The sequence below is a fragment of the Maniola hyperantus genome, chromosome 1 (genome assembly GCF_902806685.2).
Source record: "Maniola hyperantus chromosome 1, iAphHyp1.2, whole genome shotgun sequence".
NCBI classification, from domain to species: Eukaryota; Metazoa; Arthropoda; class Insecta; order Lepidoptera; family Nymphalidae; genus Maniola; species Maniola hyperantus.
In genome coordinates, this window is record NC_048536.1 from 13,234,457 (window position 1) to 13,251,755 (window position 17,299).

A 17,299-nucleotide genomic window follows, 5' to 3' on the forward strand; every position below is an offset into this window, starting at 1 on the left:
GTGGATTTATCTGTGGGCTTTATGAATTTTATGCATAGAGATTTTATTTAATGAATAAAATACGCTTGGCTCGTGGCTTTGACTCACAGACTTTGATAGCCATGGACCATATTGTGGTCTGTGGCCATGGACCTAGATGTCAATGTGAGTGTCAAGTCAATGTCAATCACCGACCAAAAAAAGGATGTCAATTGCGCATGGGCAGCTGTCATTTACGTGATCATTTATTTGTCGGTGTACGTGATTTACGAAAAATCAAAAACAAAACATTATGGCCTTTTATTTTTAATATAAATAAAGTAAAATGGACGAAAGTAAAAATTTGCATCGTGATCTATATTGTGTGTTATTTCCTGGTATTGTTAAAAATGACGAAAAGGCGATCGAGTGTATGGGTGGATTGAAGGGGATTTCACAGGTATGGAATCTACTACCTATTTTAATTAATAAAACTATGGATTACATAGATGTAAAAGAGTAAAAGTACTTACCTATTTCCCAACTTTTCAGTGTTATTCACAATCTAATAAAAAACGGCTTGGAATGTCTTTTCAACCTGACAATCCATTCATAAGAAAAATGTATGCAGACTCAAAGCCAACAGCTGGTGTTCTACTGAGTTTGAAGGTAAAGAAAACAAGAACTGGCAATGAAATTAAGAGAGAAGTTGTATCAACATCAGTTGTGGGATCTGTGAAAAAAATCAATAAGTTTGAATGTAAGGATAAGTAAAGATTTCTATTGATGGTTTAGAATTTAGATTAACTTATTTTTATTTCATTGGGAACACCAACAGCCTATGTAGTACAATAACTGCATAGGCTTAAAATTAAATAACCTAAAGGTAATAGGTAACAGGTTTTTAAAAACAGACATTTTTTATTTAAGATGATAATCAACAAATTACAAATAATAAACCTAAGACTACACGAAAAGAAAGAAATACATAATGCTGTTTAGTGTTTTGTAGACCCACTACATACATACATACATACAATATATATACATAATAAGCAAGGATGCCTATTGTCTGGTAAACACAGTAAAAGTACAGCTATCAATATCTACACCATTCATATTCCCATAAAATAAGTCTATGCTAGATTATTGTAGGTTGAGTTGTTAGGTTGAATGATTATTTTATTATTATTGGGTACTAGCTTATCCCTCGATTTCGTCCACATGGACTAAACAAATTTCAACCCCTATTTTATCGCCTTAAGGGTTGAATTTCAAAAACCCTTTCTTAGCCGATGTCTACGTCATAATAGCTAACTGCATGCCAAACTTCAGCCTGATCTGTCCAGTAGTTTGAGCTGTGCGTTGATAGATCAGTCAGTCATTCAGCTTTATCTAATTACTAGCTAATGCCCGCGACTTCGTCCGCGTGGATTTACGTTTTTCAAAATCCCGCGGGAACTCTTTGATTTTCCGGGATAAAAAGTAGCCTATGTGTTAATCCAGGGTATAATCTATCTTCATTCCAAATTTCAGCCAAATCCATCCAGTAGTTTTTGCGTGAAGGAGTAACAAACATACACACACACACACATCCAAACTTTCGCCTTTATAATATTAGTTGGGATTTTATTTATAGAATTTTTAAAGTACTTCATATTCAATGTTGTTTCAGCGATGTGCGACTATCAATATTTTCCAGTGACCACACCTGTCCTGAAGTCTAACACACCACAGTGTTTTTTAGAACAGATATTACCAAGTGGAATAGATCAGTTTCATTTCATAGAGTTAGTACCTACTTAATTGGTTTTATTTAATTTTAATGTTTGATATTTAATTACCAAAGCTTACTTAAGGTTCAACTGTAAACCTTAAGGTTTAATTAAACTTAATTGTAACAGTAAAGCTGCATTCATATGAATTGAAAGACATGAATGAATTTCTTCATTCATGTCTTTCAACCATGGACTTAAATGAGTGCATAGCATAGGATGTATGTATTACATTAAGATTACTTAATATTCATAGCTTAACCTAATTTAACCTCTTGTGGTTCAGGAATAATTCTCTATTTAAGGACTAATATTCTAATTAAGGGCTCAAAGCCCTTTTTGACGACCTCCCTGGCGCAGTGGTGAGTACTGTGGTCTTATTAGTCCCGGGTTCGATTCCTGGCAGGGGTTTGGAATTTTATAATTTCTAAAATTCTGGTCTGGTCTGGTGGGAGGCTTCGGCCGTGGCTAGTTACCACCCTACTGGCAAAGCCGTGCCGCCAAGCGATTTAGCTTTCCTGTACGATGACGTGTAGAAACCAAAGGGGTATGGGTTTAATAAAAACTGCCATACCCCTTCCAGGTTAGCCCGCTATCATCTTAGACTGCATCATCACTTACCATCAGGTGAGATTGCAGTCAGGGCTAACTTGTATCAGAATAAAAATAAAAATAAAAGTTTTACACAGCAAGTATTTGTTATGCACATACTTGTTTAAATTGCCTTACTGTGTTTATATGGTAAAAAGTCTAAGTTTACTGATTAAAAGCTAGTGATTATTAGTCTGAAAAAATTACTTTTTCAGAGAGCCAGCACCAATGTTTATCACACCTTCAAGTTTCGCACGACTAGACAAACCAATTAACTATTTCTATACAGAAAAGAGGTACATAAAGGCATCAGTCAAAGATGAGTTGATGATTGCTGACAATGATGTTCATAAGTCTAGAGTAGATCGCGGGTTGCCGATCGCTAGATACACATTCAATTTATCTGAAGACTTGCCCTTGGAACCACATGGGTATTATTTGAAGAGGAAGGATACTCGGGAGTCAATATATCCACCATTGAAAGAGGAATTCGAAACTGTTAAAAAGGTAGGTATTTAATTCAATCGAGATTGTGAGAAATTTGCCGGTAGGCTAGTAACTAGCCACGGCCGTAGCCTTAGAGCGATCACACAGCCGATCCAAATCCGTGAAAATATGGATATAAAAAATATCTACCTCATATGTCATAAGCTACCATATAAACAATTCTATGACTACTTCGGAATTCGGACAATTCAGAAATTAGAAATTCCTAAATTGTTCCTGCCGGGAATTGAACCCGGGACTCCTACTTGTCAAAATAATATTCTTTATAATTGAAAAGAAAAAATATAATAAAAGAAACTTTCTTGTTGTTGATTAACAAAATGAATAAAACTTTTACAGCTTTTCGATGAGAGACCAATATGGTCTTTAAACCTCATAAAGTATCACACAAAGATAAAGATAAACTCCCTCAAAGTGATAGTGCCGTGTTTGGCGATCTACATGAAGGAGGGCCCGTGGAGGATGATGTGGGTCAAGTACGGCTACGATCCCAGGAAAGAGCCCGGAGCACGGATATATCAGACGTTAGACTTTAGGATGCGACATGCAGGTTCTCCTTTCTTTTCTTTTTAGGGTTCCGTACCTCAAGAGGAAAAACGGAACCCTTATAGGATCACTTTGTTGTCTGTCTGTCTGTTTGTCAAGAAACCTACAGGGTACTTCCCGTTGACCTAGAATCATGAAATTTGGCAAGTAGGTAGTTCCTATAGCAGACATTAGGGGAAATATTTGAAAATCTTGAATTTGTGGTTACATTACATCACAAGAAAAAAATTACGATGTGTTCATGAACAAATATTGCTATTTTCGACTTTCAAAGTAAGTTTGCTATACTAAGTGGGGTAATTTATAAAAGGGCTATACCTGTACATTTTAAAACAGATTTTTATTAATTTTTAGGCATAATAGTTTTTGATTTATCGTGCAAAATGTCGATAAAATACGATTGTAGTACGGAACACTCAGTCCGCGAGTCTGACTTGCACGTGGCTGGTTTTTTCCTTTTTTTAGGGTTCCGTACCTCAGATATATACCCGTAGTGCACGCACCACAGACGGAAACGTTTAAGTGCGGAAACCAGCCCAGAGAGAGATATACCCGTAGTATAGATAAAACCACAATTTTTTAATAATGATGATTTCTAGCTGGAGTTCATTCAATGGTAATGACTCGTGATCAAGTCGTCCACTGCAAGAAAACCGATCGAATACGACATTACAAAAAGGACGCCTCGGAGCCTCTCACATCGGAAGACATAGTGTACGAAGGCGCTGTATATTTCCGTCCAGGAATGGTACCCTCACAACGACAAGTTTATTATCAGGTGAGATGTATTTTTGATTGAAGGAAATTGATGCAATCACACAAGTCACTTATCTAGATGTCCTCTACAAGTACTTTTATATTTATCTGATAGGTAGGTATTGTTATATAATTCATGTGCTAATAAACAAAAGAAACATACTTATATACCTTTTATAAAAGAAACAAAAACACATTGGTCATATTATTTATTTTTGGGTCTTTATTTACCAACAGGCACAAATCTTAAGTTGAACTGTCTTTTGTTTGCATATCGGAGGAAGGGTGTCATTCCGAATTACACTATATAATATCACTAGCTGATGCCCGCGGCTTCGCCCGCGTGGATTTAGGTTTTCGAGAATTCCGTGGGAACTTTTCCAGGACTAAAATTAGCGTATCCGTAGAAGCCCGTCCGCGGGATGCAAGGTATCGCAGTCGTCGTCCGCGTTGATTTAGGTTTTTAAAACCCCGTGTGAACCGTTTAATTTTCTGGGAAAAAAGTATGTCACTCTCCCGGTCCTTAACTATACTCATGCCAAAAATCACGGCAAGCCGTTGCTCCGTTGCGACGTGATTGAAGGACAAACCAACAAACAAACACACTTTCGTATTTATAAAAAGTTAGCGGGAGGTGTGAACTGTGAAGCTGTGCCTATTGCGCTTGCATAGAGCATAGGGTATAATATTGTGTTCAAAATTGTCAGTACTGTGACGTGGAGCTGCCGGAGGTGCAGGAGCTGCTGGCGCTGGAGCCCCCGCCCGGCTACCTGTGCCACGCGCGGCGCGGCTGGCTGCCCCCCGACACCGACCAGCTGTGCCGCGACCACATCTTCCGCAGCGCCAAGCAGACGCTGCTCGACACGCACAGGGCCGACCTGAAGTTTGAGGTACAGTCATCGCTGCTGTCATTAGCATGGCGGTGACGCGACCTTGAAAGCTTTTACCCATCCCTAAACCGCCCAACGCGCCTAAAGAAGTTTTCACTTGGTCGCTCGGGAGGCTGGTTTTAGGCGCCGTCTATTGTCATCGCTCGTGGGATGATGCGATGCGATTTCATCGTGCGATGAACTACAATATGAACGAATCGCATGATCGCGCGATCTTCAATAGGACATTCAGTAGAACACAGTTTGTTTGTCGGACGCACGCATCATCGCACGAGCGATGACAATAGGACGCCGCCTAAATCCCGTTAAAAACTCTACTTTTCATTTCGATTGGGAAAGTTGTGCTGTGGGTGAGCTCATTCTCATACTTCACCTCTTTTGATCATTACGTATGCTTTAGCCATACTTCGATAAATCACTCACTGCGCAGGTACAGAGGACTTTTAACAAGAAACCAAATATGTAGACAGATATATCATACACTGCGCAAGTTCAAGGTCGGAGATCTTTTGACGTGACCAGGAGAGCATAGGATGCTAGGCTCAGGCACTATAGAAATTCCCATACACTTTTATGCACGAGTATAAAAAATGTGTCGCGACATTTGCCTCTACCTCAAATAATAGCTCAACGCGGCTAAAGAAGTTTTCACTTCGAAGAGCAGTATCAAATATCAAATGAAAGGGCTTGTGAGTCTCAATTTTAAAATTAAAAAAAAAATAGTTTTAAAGTTAATTAAGAAAATCGACGTAAGTTAACCATTCCACCCCCCTTATTTCTATAGGTATTGAGCTAATAGTTTTGAAAAAAAATACTATCTGTATGTATAGTGCTTTACTTATAGACTCCAGGAAAACCTATAAGAAGTCTAACAATAACAGTACCTAACATGGTAAATCTCAATATTGTGCAAACAAACAGACATATTTATCGTTGGGAACCCTCGTCACGTGAATTAAACTCGCACTTATCCGAAATACTGTGTAGTGATCTTAACATAGTATATTATCCATTGCAGGTAGGCAGCTCGTCAGGCTCACCATCGGAGTCGGATGAAGAGGACGCGAGCGGTGCGAGTACTTCTGTCAATGAAATAGACGAATCAATGAATACATAATAATGAGTTACTCTACTATTTATTTGTTTTATTTCCTTTCCAACCATTCCAATACCTGTAGAAACAATGGTACCACTGTTCTGTTGTACATCTCTAAACTATGTTGACTGGTCTAAAACTAATGATTAATTTATCTAAATATATAAAATGAAAAGGTGACTGACTGACTGACTGATCTATCAACGCACAGCTCAAAGGACGGATCGGGCTGAAATTTGGCATGCAGATAGCTATTAGGCATCCGCTAAGAACAAGGGCGGATCCAGCTTTGGTGCCAGGGGGGGGTCACATAGTCGTGGTCAAGTCACAACATCTCGAACTCTTGCGACAGGTCGAGTTGGTAATCGGGGTATGACGAGCGGGGGTTGGGGGGGGGGGGGACGCCCCGCACACCCGCACGCAGGGCCGTCTTTAACCTATTGGATGCCCTGGGCACATTAGAATAACGGGGCCCCTATGATCTTGACAGAGTAGGTACTATTTTCTTGGAATAGGCAAAGAAAGCAGATTAGTCACGTTCAAGACGTATTATAAATGCGAATGTTTCTATCTATCTGTTACCTTTTCAAAGTCCATATTCTAAATCAAAATTTGGTACTATTCAGAGATAGTTTACACTCGGAAACGGCTTTTTATCCCGGAAAATTAAAGGGTTCTCACGGAAATTTTAAAAAACTAAATCTATGTGGACGAAGTTGCGGGCATCAACCAATATAAAGTAAAAGCGCGAGCGAAGCGAGCGCGAAATTTTTCATATATTTACGATAAAATCATAAGGTAGCTACTAATATTATAAATGCGAAAGCGTGTCTATCTACTTATCTGTTACTATTTGACGGTCTATCTTTTTGACCAGGTACTACACAGAGAAAGCTTTCATCCCGGAAACCTGCATACACTTTTTATGCGGAAAATCAAAGAGTTCCTACGGTTTTTTGAAAACCTAAATCAATGCGGACAAGGTTGCGGGCGGGCAACAACTAATACAGAGCAAAAGAAGAGAAATTTTCTGTCTGTCTATCATCTTGTTAGGTACTTTTTCATGGCCAAATGTAGGTAGGTAGGTACTACTCAGTGATAGCTTGCATCTCGGAAGGGATTTTTAATCGTAGTGGACCGTACGTGCGAGCGAAGCGAGCGCAAAATTTATAACATTATTTACAAAAAAAGAAAAGATAAATGTCAGAAATATTGTATTACGATATAGATAAATGCCAAAAATTTTGTACTAAAAACTATAAAGTCATCTGTTGTATAAAGAATAGTTCTATTATCTTTAGGGGTCCCCAGATGCAACGAGCGCTTGGATAATAAAAACTTTACTATAAATAATAAACGTAAAGGACCAATCCGACCAATACATTATAGGTATATAATACATATTAATTTTTACTTTTAGAGGTTTTTACTGTCGGGAATTTTTTAAAAAGTGTGAAAAAGAATGAAATATTCTATCATTTGCGTAAAGGCAATAAAGATCGGATATAAGACTATTGAACAATCTCTACGGTCCTTTGTTTGAGATGGCTTTTTTGACCGTTGATTTTATCGAAATAAATATGTTTTTGGGTATTTAAATATCGGTTGGTCTGTTATAGTTTGGTGATCTGGCAGGGACTACTGGGCCCTAATCGACCGTGGGCCCTGGGCATGTGCCGTGTGATGTTCTTCAATAATTGAAGAACGACACACGAAATGTGACATCTCGATGAAAGGTAGCGGTGGCGCGGTAAAATTCAAATTTTGGATGCGTTTGTTCGCAAGAACATAATGTTTTTGCCATCATACAAAATATTATATTAAATTGATTAAGTAAGTATTGAAGGAACTTACATAAAATTTAGGTATATAAAAATATAAAAAACATTATGTTTAACAATTTTAATTAGTGGTCCACCTAGGTCCTGGACGCAGCCCAGGGGGGGGTCATGACCCCCGTGACCCCCCCCCTTGGATCCGCCCTTGGCTAAGAAAGGATTTTTGAAAACTCAACCCCTAAGAAGGTGAAATAGGGGTTTGAAATTTATGTAGTCCACGCGGACGAAGTCGCGGGGATAAGCTAGTTTTCAGTAAAGATCATAGAAAGATAGCACTGTATTTATACCTGTCATGTTAGTTTATAGTTTGTGTACAACAGAATTGGTACTGAGAATAGGTATGTTTTTTTAACTGGTGAGAATAGGTATGATATTTCTTATGCCTGAGATTTTACAAGTGTAGATATGACAAGGGCAATGAAATGAAATATTTATTTCAAGTTGTCCTAACTAAGCCAGAGATTTATAAAGCGCACTTTGACTTTGCTCAGACTTAAGATTGAGTTAAAACGAGATAGATTTATATCAGTTATATATCTGTCTCTTAACTCTTGTCTTAAGCAGTGGTGCATTCTATAGATCTCACCCTAAGAGCCTTGACATGTCATAAGAACTCTCTTCTGACAAGTTAAGACTACCCCCGACGCTTCGGTAAGCAAATTCTACTAAAAAGAACCGTTAAGAAACTCATGAGTTGCTCTAAAAATCTAAAACCCGTATTTTTGATGCTGGTAAGTGGTAACCCTTAATCAAGTAGTGTCAACCCTATCTATACCTACCAACTTTACTCGTACTTTGGAGTTGGAACACTGTCTCATCTTTGAACTTACCTACCTATCTACTCATATTTTATCACGTAGAGCAACTAAGTATATTATTTATATTATTCTAATAATTTGTCAGTCGATATAGATATGAATCAAAATAAGTATGGTAGGTAAGTATTAACAAAGACTCCAACGTCTGCATTGAGTCATATTATGTAGATTATTCAGCTATTTACCTACTTTTTATTAGAGATGCAACGGATATCCGGTATCCAGGCCGATAAAGAATAGGTACCTATTATAGGTAAGTAGATCAGTTTCAAACATTTGAAAAAATCAATGAATAACAATTTTATTATAACTTAGTCCATATGTTATTTGGTAACTATTACTTCATTCTTTCAGCTCTTGTAACAAAAAAAAACCTATTTTCACCATGCAGAGCAAGCTCGCTTTCTATATGGGACATTACCAAGATTAGTGTTGGAAGGAAAAATTGAAGGCAAAAAGGCCCCATGTGCGAAAAACGCTTAATGGTTGGATTTTAGGTAGGTATAAGGGGCTGGATTACCCAAAAGTACCCAAGAGTTGTTTGATCTCATTCCACCCTCCTTTTTCTACAACCGCACCGCACGCCACCGCAATCAATTCCACCCTCAACACCTGGGTTTCTGGAGCACTTCGACTACCCATTGTGCCAGATCCTTTTTTCCACGCACATGCAAACTGTGGAATCAACTTCCTTCGACGGTGTTCCCTTTAGATTAATTACAACATGGGGCGATTTATTCAAGGGGCGGACCAACAAATTCCTAAAAGGCCGGCAACGCATCGGCGGTTCCTCTGGTGCTACAAATGTTCATGGGCGGCGGTAATCACTTAACATCAGGTGACCCGCCTGCTTAAAAGTAGCCTATGTCACTCACCAGGTATTAAACTATACCCATACAAAAAAATCATGTCGATCCGTTGCTCCGTTGCGACGTGATTGAAGGACAAACCAACAAACAAACACACTTTGGCATTTATAATATGGGTAGTGATAATATGGGTAGTGATGTACACTTACTTACATCTCTCATGGTACACTTCCTTCGGTACCACTAAATACATACATAGGTATAAACTCTGCTCGGTACGTATTCGCTGCAGTCTCGCTGTTTCTGTCTCTGACATACCTTGTGGATATACGGTCTACGAGTAGGTAAAGAGCGAATGTAAATCCCAGGATTAGAATAATATGATGCAAATGATGTTTTTAAAAATATACTTTATCTATTCATAATAATATTTATCTTACTCATCTTTATTGTCTCAAGTATCAAGTTTCACACACAGGACAGAATTATTTATTTTGTCCTTATGCCTAGTGAGTATTCGGCTAAAGTTTACGTGAAAAATAAATGTTTCTTATCTCAATTTCCGCCCCTTGCTCGACCTCTTCTTAACACAAAGAGGCGCAAACGCTCGAGGGCACAAAGCGGCTGCGTTATCAAGTCAGTATATAACCGGCGCCACGCTGCGCGCGCGCACACTCGCTTCGCTCTTTCTCACGCTGCACGATCGATTTCCCGCCCCTTTGTCATTTCCCCAGGCGCGCGAGTTTTCACCGCGCGAGTGAGGTTAGTGTGTGATTTTCATAATATTCCGACAATTAATATTTATTTTGTGAACAAACTGGAGCGTAGCTTTACCAGTTTGTATTGTGTTGTGTTTGCAGTCCATTGTGCATGTGCATTTAATTATTCTGCAAGTCAGCTGTGAATTTGCGTATTTTTATTAATTTTTCTTATAAGTTAACTATTGATGTTATTTAAAAAATATTGTACCTACCCTTATCTATTTTTTATTGGAATTGCACAGGTAAGAGTGTTATACTACCTAGTTAGTGAGTGTGCCTAGTTTAATACAATTAAGCTAACGGTAGGTAATGACCAAGACGGCCGTAGATTCAAATCTGAATTCTAGATATTATAGGTACCATACTCATAGCTGTATTAGTAATAATATCGATGTGTCTAGGGATTCTATGTAGGGATAAGCTCGCGACAGGTCGAGATGGCAATCGGGGTATGAGGCGGGAGGATGCCCTGCACACCCGCACGTCAACCACGCTCGCCCACACCGGGTTAACGCGGGGGCTGTGCGGGTGTGGGGCGTCCCCACCCCGATATAGCCATCTCCACCTGTCATTTTACTTATCTTCATCTTGTTCGCAAAGAAAACTTTAGTCTACGCAGTACCTATTTCAGTACTTAGACATGTCAATATCTAGTAGAATTTCACAAGATTTGTTCTAGTCTTCCGGCTTCCAGGTTAGCCCGCTTCCATCTTAGACTGACATCTCGTCACTTACCTGGTGGGATTGCAGTCAAGGGCTAACTTGTATCTGAATAAAAATAAAAATAATAAAAATAGTCTATTCAGAGATTTTAGAATTCCGTAGATAGGTGTGAAATAAACAAAACCAACAAAATAGGTGCCTACCTACCTATTATGGCCCTCAGCGAATACTTTAACATGTCTAATACCCCCATTTCATTCTTCTCTAACTAAGAGTAAGATTAGTGCTAAGGTAATCCTAGGCAAGGTTTTCATCAGGCCAGAATATAAATTCTCGAATGCCTCCAGCTAGGATCGAACTCGGGACTTTTAAGTTTTGAGATCACAGCGCTCAACATTGCACCGGGAAGTCGTCAAAAGCCGGGGAGATGCAGTATATTATTCGGTGCACAAGAACCTATAATTTCGCTCATTTATTATTTCAATTATGCAGTACAGCTACAAATCTGATTTGATATTAATCTATAGCTTATTTAATCAATCAAAAATAATATTAGGCAGGTTTTCGGTTGCTATCTAAAGTTGTTATGGATGTAGTACCTACCTACGTGAAATTTCGGGGGGTTATCTTCAAGAGTAAATTTTACAAAACATATTACTTATTCTATACCTACGCTCTCATTTTATCTTCCACCCGGATTTGATCGTCAACAATGAAAAAATTTGGGCTTCACAGTGCCACAGATAAACACACAAAATCAGGTTGGGTTATTTATTTCATAATTAAGTAACAAATATTATAGGTAGGCAGGTTAAAGATGGCTAAATTATTTACCCTTTACACCAAGGGAATATAAGCTTATTTAGGAGGAGTAAGTATGAGAAAAATCTTACTTATGTGGTATACCCCACGATCTTTTGAATTTCGGTTAGCCCTTGAACCGTAAAGGGCCTTCAAGCTTTGTTGGTTTGAATAGTTGGCGCGTTTGGTGGGGTTTGGTGGTTATAGATAACCACCAAACCCCACCAAATATGTATATGTACCAACATAATATAAGTACATACTTATTTATATTTTTAAGGATAAGCTTAAGCTTTTCAATTTCAAAAAATTAAGATAGGTTGGAAGTAATCAACTTATTAGCATTTTGTAGCATTAAAAGTAGGTACATCACGCAGTATGACTAATATAATATCAATTTTATGAAATTAATCAAAAGACTAAATTAAAATGTTATCTTATGGATAAAATATGAGTAACTGATAAACACGTGCTAGTTGCACACTTTTAAATAAGTTTGCAACTGTCAAAAGACGCGCGGTCGCTCATTAAAATCTATTGATGTGTTTTTGTTTGTTTTTTGTATGGTATTTCACTTATAAATAATTAAAAGAGTCCATGGGACTAGGAATCTTACGCCGTAGTCAGCCTGACACCCCTAAATATACAAAAAAAAAGACGTAGGTGAAGCCAGAAAGTAGCTAGTAGGACACTTGCACCCATTAAGGGCCAATAAGGGCTTGTACATAATTAAAAATTTATTGACCTATTTAAAATTGAAATTCGCTCGGCGAAAATATAATTACTTACTTAATACTCTTTAGTAGCGTTATAAGGGATATAATTATGCACCTCTGTGCAAGGTTATTAGGCCCAAAAATTTGGGCTGGGACTTGATGAGTCAGTCAGTCTATTGTTTTAAACATAAAACGTATCGAGTTACAAATAGAGGTCATGATTTACAATTAAGTAGGTATATAATTACCTACCTTAGCTTCTATATTTATATTTAAATTTTCTAAATTAACAATAACTTACTTATCACAGTTGAAAGGCGATTAAGTACCTAGGTAGGCACTACACAGGCACTTAGTTACTTTAATAGGTATTTATTTTGTATGAAATAAAAATACTCTCATAAAATCAACTTCGGTAACTTTATAAGAAAGAAATTCAATGCCTACCTAAAACCTATCTATTAAATTTTTTTTTGTTACAGGCACAGTAAGGAAAGATGACTTCCAGTGACTTTAGAATTGAAAGAAATGTGGAATTGTCAGAAGAGACGAAGGCTATAGCCGAAAAAGAACTACGCGAAACTCCGGAAAGAGTACGAGAAGCTTTAGAAAGGCTTAAAGAACTTCTCAAGGAAAACAGAGATTTATATTTTGGTGAAGACGAAGAACTACTTACAATATTTCTGCGCCCTTGCAAATGGTATCCGGAGAGCGCCGTGGCATTGGTAAGCACTTAAAAATTTGATTTATTTTTCCTTAAAGCGCTACGAATAACAATATATATATATATTTTTTTTAAATTAGGTAGGGTGTTTGGAAAAATTATGAATATTCTTATTTGTACTTACTTAAATGGATTTACTGTAGCCAGTAGACAAATTAGAAAGCTAGGTTAAAGGGAACGAAAATAAGTAGTAAAAACCTACTTACCTACCTCCGATTTTATATACCTAGGTACCTATTTAAAAAAACCAGGGTAGAAAATAGTAATTAAGTATACACTTGTTATAATACTTAAAAGTTCTAGGTTGGAGAAGTATGTGTTCAAAATGAAGGCAGTGTTTTGCAAGTGAGTACCCAGTACCCACCCAATGTTCTCTTTGCGCAACTCACAAAGAATAATGATCTACAGTTTGAGCAATAGCTCAGTTACGAGCGGTTAACGACTCGTGGGGCGCTTCCTAAACAATCTTTATCTTTTTTAAGGTTGTTGTATGACATAATCTGGACATAATCATCATCATTATATCATTTGAACTTGGTACCTAGGTACCTATTTAAAATTTTCGCTTTGTCACTTTTTATATGTGGATCTATGGTGAATAAAGACTGGGTATTGATACTTACCAGTCTTACTACTATCAGGCTAAGTACCTACCACTACTAAGCACATACCAATCCAATTCACATTTTATCAGCGTGGTGGACTGTGGCCTAAACGCTTCTCAATCTGAGAGGAGACCTACGCTCCGTTAGACGATGGGATTGAGATAATGATGATGAACATATTTGGTCTTTGATTTGAAGAGTTACCTATCAATCGGAGAGGGAACGTCCCGCACATCCAGACAGTACCCGCGCGTGCGAGGCGTCCCCCCGCCCCGCCTCATGCCCCGATTACCATCTCAACTTGTCGCGTAGGTACTATATTATGTAGGTAGGTATACCGATTAGCTAGCGACCTCGTGGAATATTTTGCAAAAATCTACAATTGCAGGGTCAAAGGTGTCATAGTTCCCAAGTAAGATCCAAATGTAGCTCTTAGCAAACAGGTTACCGGTCATTGGGCTGCTTAAATGGTTATCGTAATAATTACGTAAATGGTTACCTACTAAATAAAGTGTTACTTTTACTATTAGTGCATTGAATACAGGTGACGGATATGAAACATTATTCTATCTTTAGAACAGTCTATTAATTTAAAAACTAAAGGTAGGTAGTACTTGCCTATTACTATAGAGAGAGAGCGCCAGTGCGGGTTAGACCTTCGTTATTTTATAAAAACTGAAAGTTTCTCTGCGCATTGTTTTCACCCTGCATTGCACTGGGAGGAACGTTTGTTTGGATGTTTACTTGGATCATGGTGGCTTTGGGACTTAACAAGTAATAAAGGTTTAAAAAAAATACGTCAAAGTATAAAGTCTAATTTTTTTATATTTTCTTCGGAATAAGTAGTAGGTAGGTATTATAAATCACGTCATGCATTGCCAGACTCTAGTGTCGCAGCAACCCCCTGCTAGCCGTGTAAGAGTATCTGGTAGGAGTTTGCCACCATACTAAGTGTCTGGCAATGCATGATTTCTAATACTATTCCGAAAATACATAAAAAAATTACTTTATACTTTGATGTAAGATTTTGTACACCTTTATTAAGTACCTGTTATCTCCCAAAGCCACCATGATCCAAACAAACATTCAAACAAACTATGGCCGAAACAGTTTCTCTGCGTATTGTACGCAGATAAATTTTCAGCTTTTATAAAGTAATGAAGGTCTGGCACGCGCTGGCTCTTAGTCTAATAGTTTTAATAGGGGAATAGATTTATAATAGGTACGTACCTAGAGGAAACAGCTATGATAACCTAGTAAGACGTTGGCCTCCTCTTCCAGGGGTCCGGGGTTCGATCCCGGGCATGCATTTCTAACTTTTCGGAGTTATTTGCGTTTTAAACAATTAAATATCACTTGCTTTAACGGTGAGGAAACCTGTATGCCCGAGGGTTCTCCATAATGTTCTCAAAGGCATGGTGGACTATACAACTCCTTATTCTGAGAGGAAACCAATGTTCAGTAATGACTCGGCGATGGGTTGATGGATGGAATAGGGGAAAATATGCATTTCTACTTATTTCTGTATTTCTTGCTTATTATTAAAAAGCTTTTAGGTAATTTATTCAGTCTAACAGTAATAAATCATGTGCAAGGACGCCCGACATGCAGATTATATGTATTTTTCAACGATGTTTAGAAAGTTGAAGCTTTCATACCTACTTTCTTGTATACTTATTATAGGATACGACAGAGACCCGATTAAGCTAAGTCGGACGTAAATTTCTCTCCAGGCAGTGGAAACATAATTTATTATAGCACTTAGCTTACATAAAGTTAATTTAAAATGCATAAAACATGCATTTAAAGGTCGTTAACCAGTACAGATACTAGTTGCGATTGTTTATCCTTATCATTGCACGTCATACACTGTATTTCGTTGGCAGTTGGAAACGTAAGTGGATCGCAAACAATACAATATTATTGCAACTCTTTAATAACTAGTTCGCTCCGAACTAAGGCATCGCGGTATCCCATCATTCCTGATAGCTTTATAATGTTAACAGCACCATCTATTAACATTATTGTAAAGTAATGTTAAAAATACTGATACCCATTAAAATAAAATAATTTCGTTTCTTTATAATATTTATCTAATTTTAGTACTTGTTGTTCAAATACAGGATATAACTGAAATTATACACAAGTTTCAGTTTCTAATATTATGTAGCCGTTTTTGACATATATAAGTAGGTAGCGTCTAATTTAGTATATACTTTAAAGCCCCCCATCTTGTATGGGAGTTCCCCAATATTTTTATGCAATATTCGGCTGGAGACGTTTAAAGAAATAATTACGTTCAGAAATTCAGAACTTATAAGGCTGTGACTGAAAGACAGACGTACAAATGCAATTTCACTCAAGTAGACTCAGAGTTTTCTGGGACGTGATTGGCGTCGCGCTAGACAGGCAAAGATGTGTCTTCCAATATGCGCTTATGGGCAGATTACACCTACCGAGTAGTGAAGCGAGACGGTAAAAATATGTCACTCGGCCGAGACAGTGCTGTGGCTGAGAAATTGCGGCGAAATTGCACTCGTTAAAGTGTTTTCCAACCGAGTACTCGGCCGAGGACACTGACTCGCCACTGTACTCGGTAGGTGTAATCTGCCCATTAGGGTGGGCGGTGGCCACCGAGGGTGTTTTAGTAGCCAAAAATCCTACATAACCGATGCGGCTTTCCCAGGACGTCGGTTATCTTAAAAAGTTTTTACCACCGTTAGGTAACAAAAAGAAAAAGGTATAAGTATATGGCACTATTTGTGTGCTTTCATGTGCTAACTAAACAAGTGGATCTTTATTACATAATATCAAGGCGCTACATAGTTTTATGTTAATGCACAATGGAATATTATGTAGTAGGTACAATTTAACTATGTACTATCTAGGTATTATAAGAGGATATAATGTTGATTACACGAGACTATTACAAGATACAGACACTCGAGTACATTATCTTTTCCTGACACGTTTTGTTAATATTTAAACCGATCAGATTGCAAAACTTAATGCAGTTATAGTGCATTCAAAATAAACTGGCGTGTTTCGACTCGAGATCGTCATTAACAATAACAGTAGGATGAAGTCGTGGCGGGTAAATTCAAAAGTATAAACACTACTCTATGAGGTTGAACCGGCTCCTTTAAAAATGAATGGGCTCTATGAGTGTTTGGTTTATTACCCCTATTGTTTACGTGGCATGTCGAATGTAATCCTACTGTTATTGCTAATGACGATCTCAAATGGAAACACGCCAGTTTATTTTGAATGAACTATACAGTCACATGAGTAGAAATCTACTCGTGTGGTTACAGTGGCGTGTATAGGGTTCAAAGGCAGTGTAATCATTAGATAGGTATAGGCTAGGCACCTATTTTTAGACGACACATAATTAAACCTGATTAATGAAGTTTTTTCAACTAGGGTAAGCAGTGTTTTTATGTTT

The 17,299-nt window shown here is 37.8% G+C and overlaps 2 protein-coding genes across 4 annotated transcripts in view; both read left to right on the plus strand.

The window, feature by feature from the left end:
• Window positions 1–178: 178 nt before the first annotated feature.
• l(2)37Cd (general transcription factor IIIC subunit l(2)37Cd) lies at window positions 179–6,158 on the plus strand. The gene is made up of 8 exons (XM_034982678.2): window positions 179–418; window positions 511–718; window positions 1,634–1,748; window positions 2,540–2,831; window positions 3,171–3,381; window positions 3,977–4,155; window positions 4,841–5,023; window positions 6,042–6,158. Exons 1-8 carry the CDS (start codon window positions 305–307, stop codon window positions 6,138–6,140), a joined length of 1,401 nt encoding a protein of 466 aa, XP_034838569.1. The 5' UTR covers window positions 179–304; the 3' UTR covers window positions 6,141–6,158.
• A 4,052-nt stretch (window positions 6,159–10,210) lies between these two features.
• LOC117995202 (retinaldehyde-binding protein 1) overlaps window positions 10,211–17,299 on the plus strand; it is a 30,479-nt gene continuing 23,390 nt past the window's right edge. The window contains exons 1-2 of one of the 3 annotated variants that reach the window (XM_034983231.2): window positions 10,211–10,346; window positions 13,008–13,250. In XM_034983231.2, the coding sequence (XP_034839122.1) occupies window positions 13,023–13,250 (228 nt within the window). In that variant the 5' untranslated portion in view covers window positions 10,211–10,346; window positions 13,008–13,022. Of the gene's footprint in view, window positions 10,353–10,410; window positions 10,588–13,007; window positions 13,251–17,299 lie in introns of those variants that run through there. The other 2 variants (XM_069498690.1, XM_069498692.1) reach the window with 2 other exon arrangements.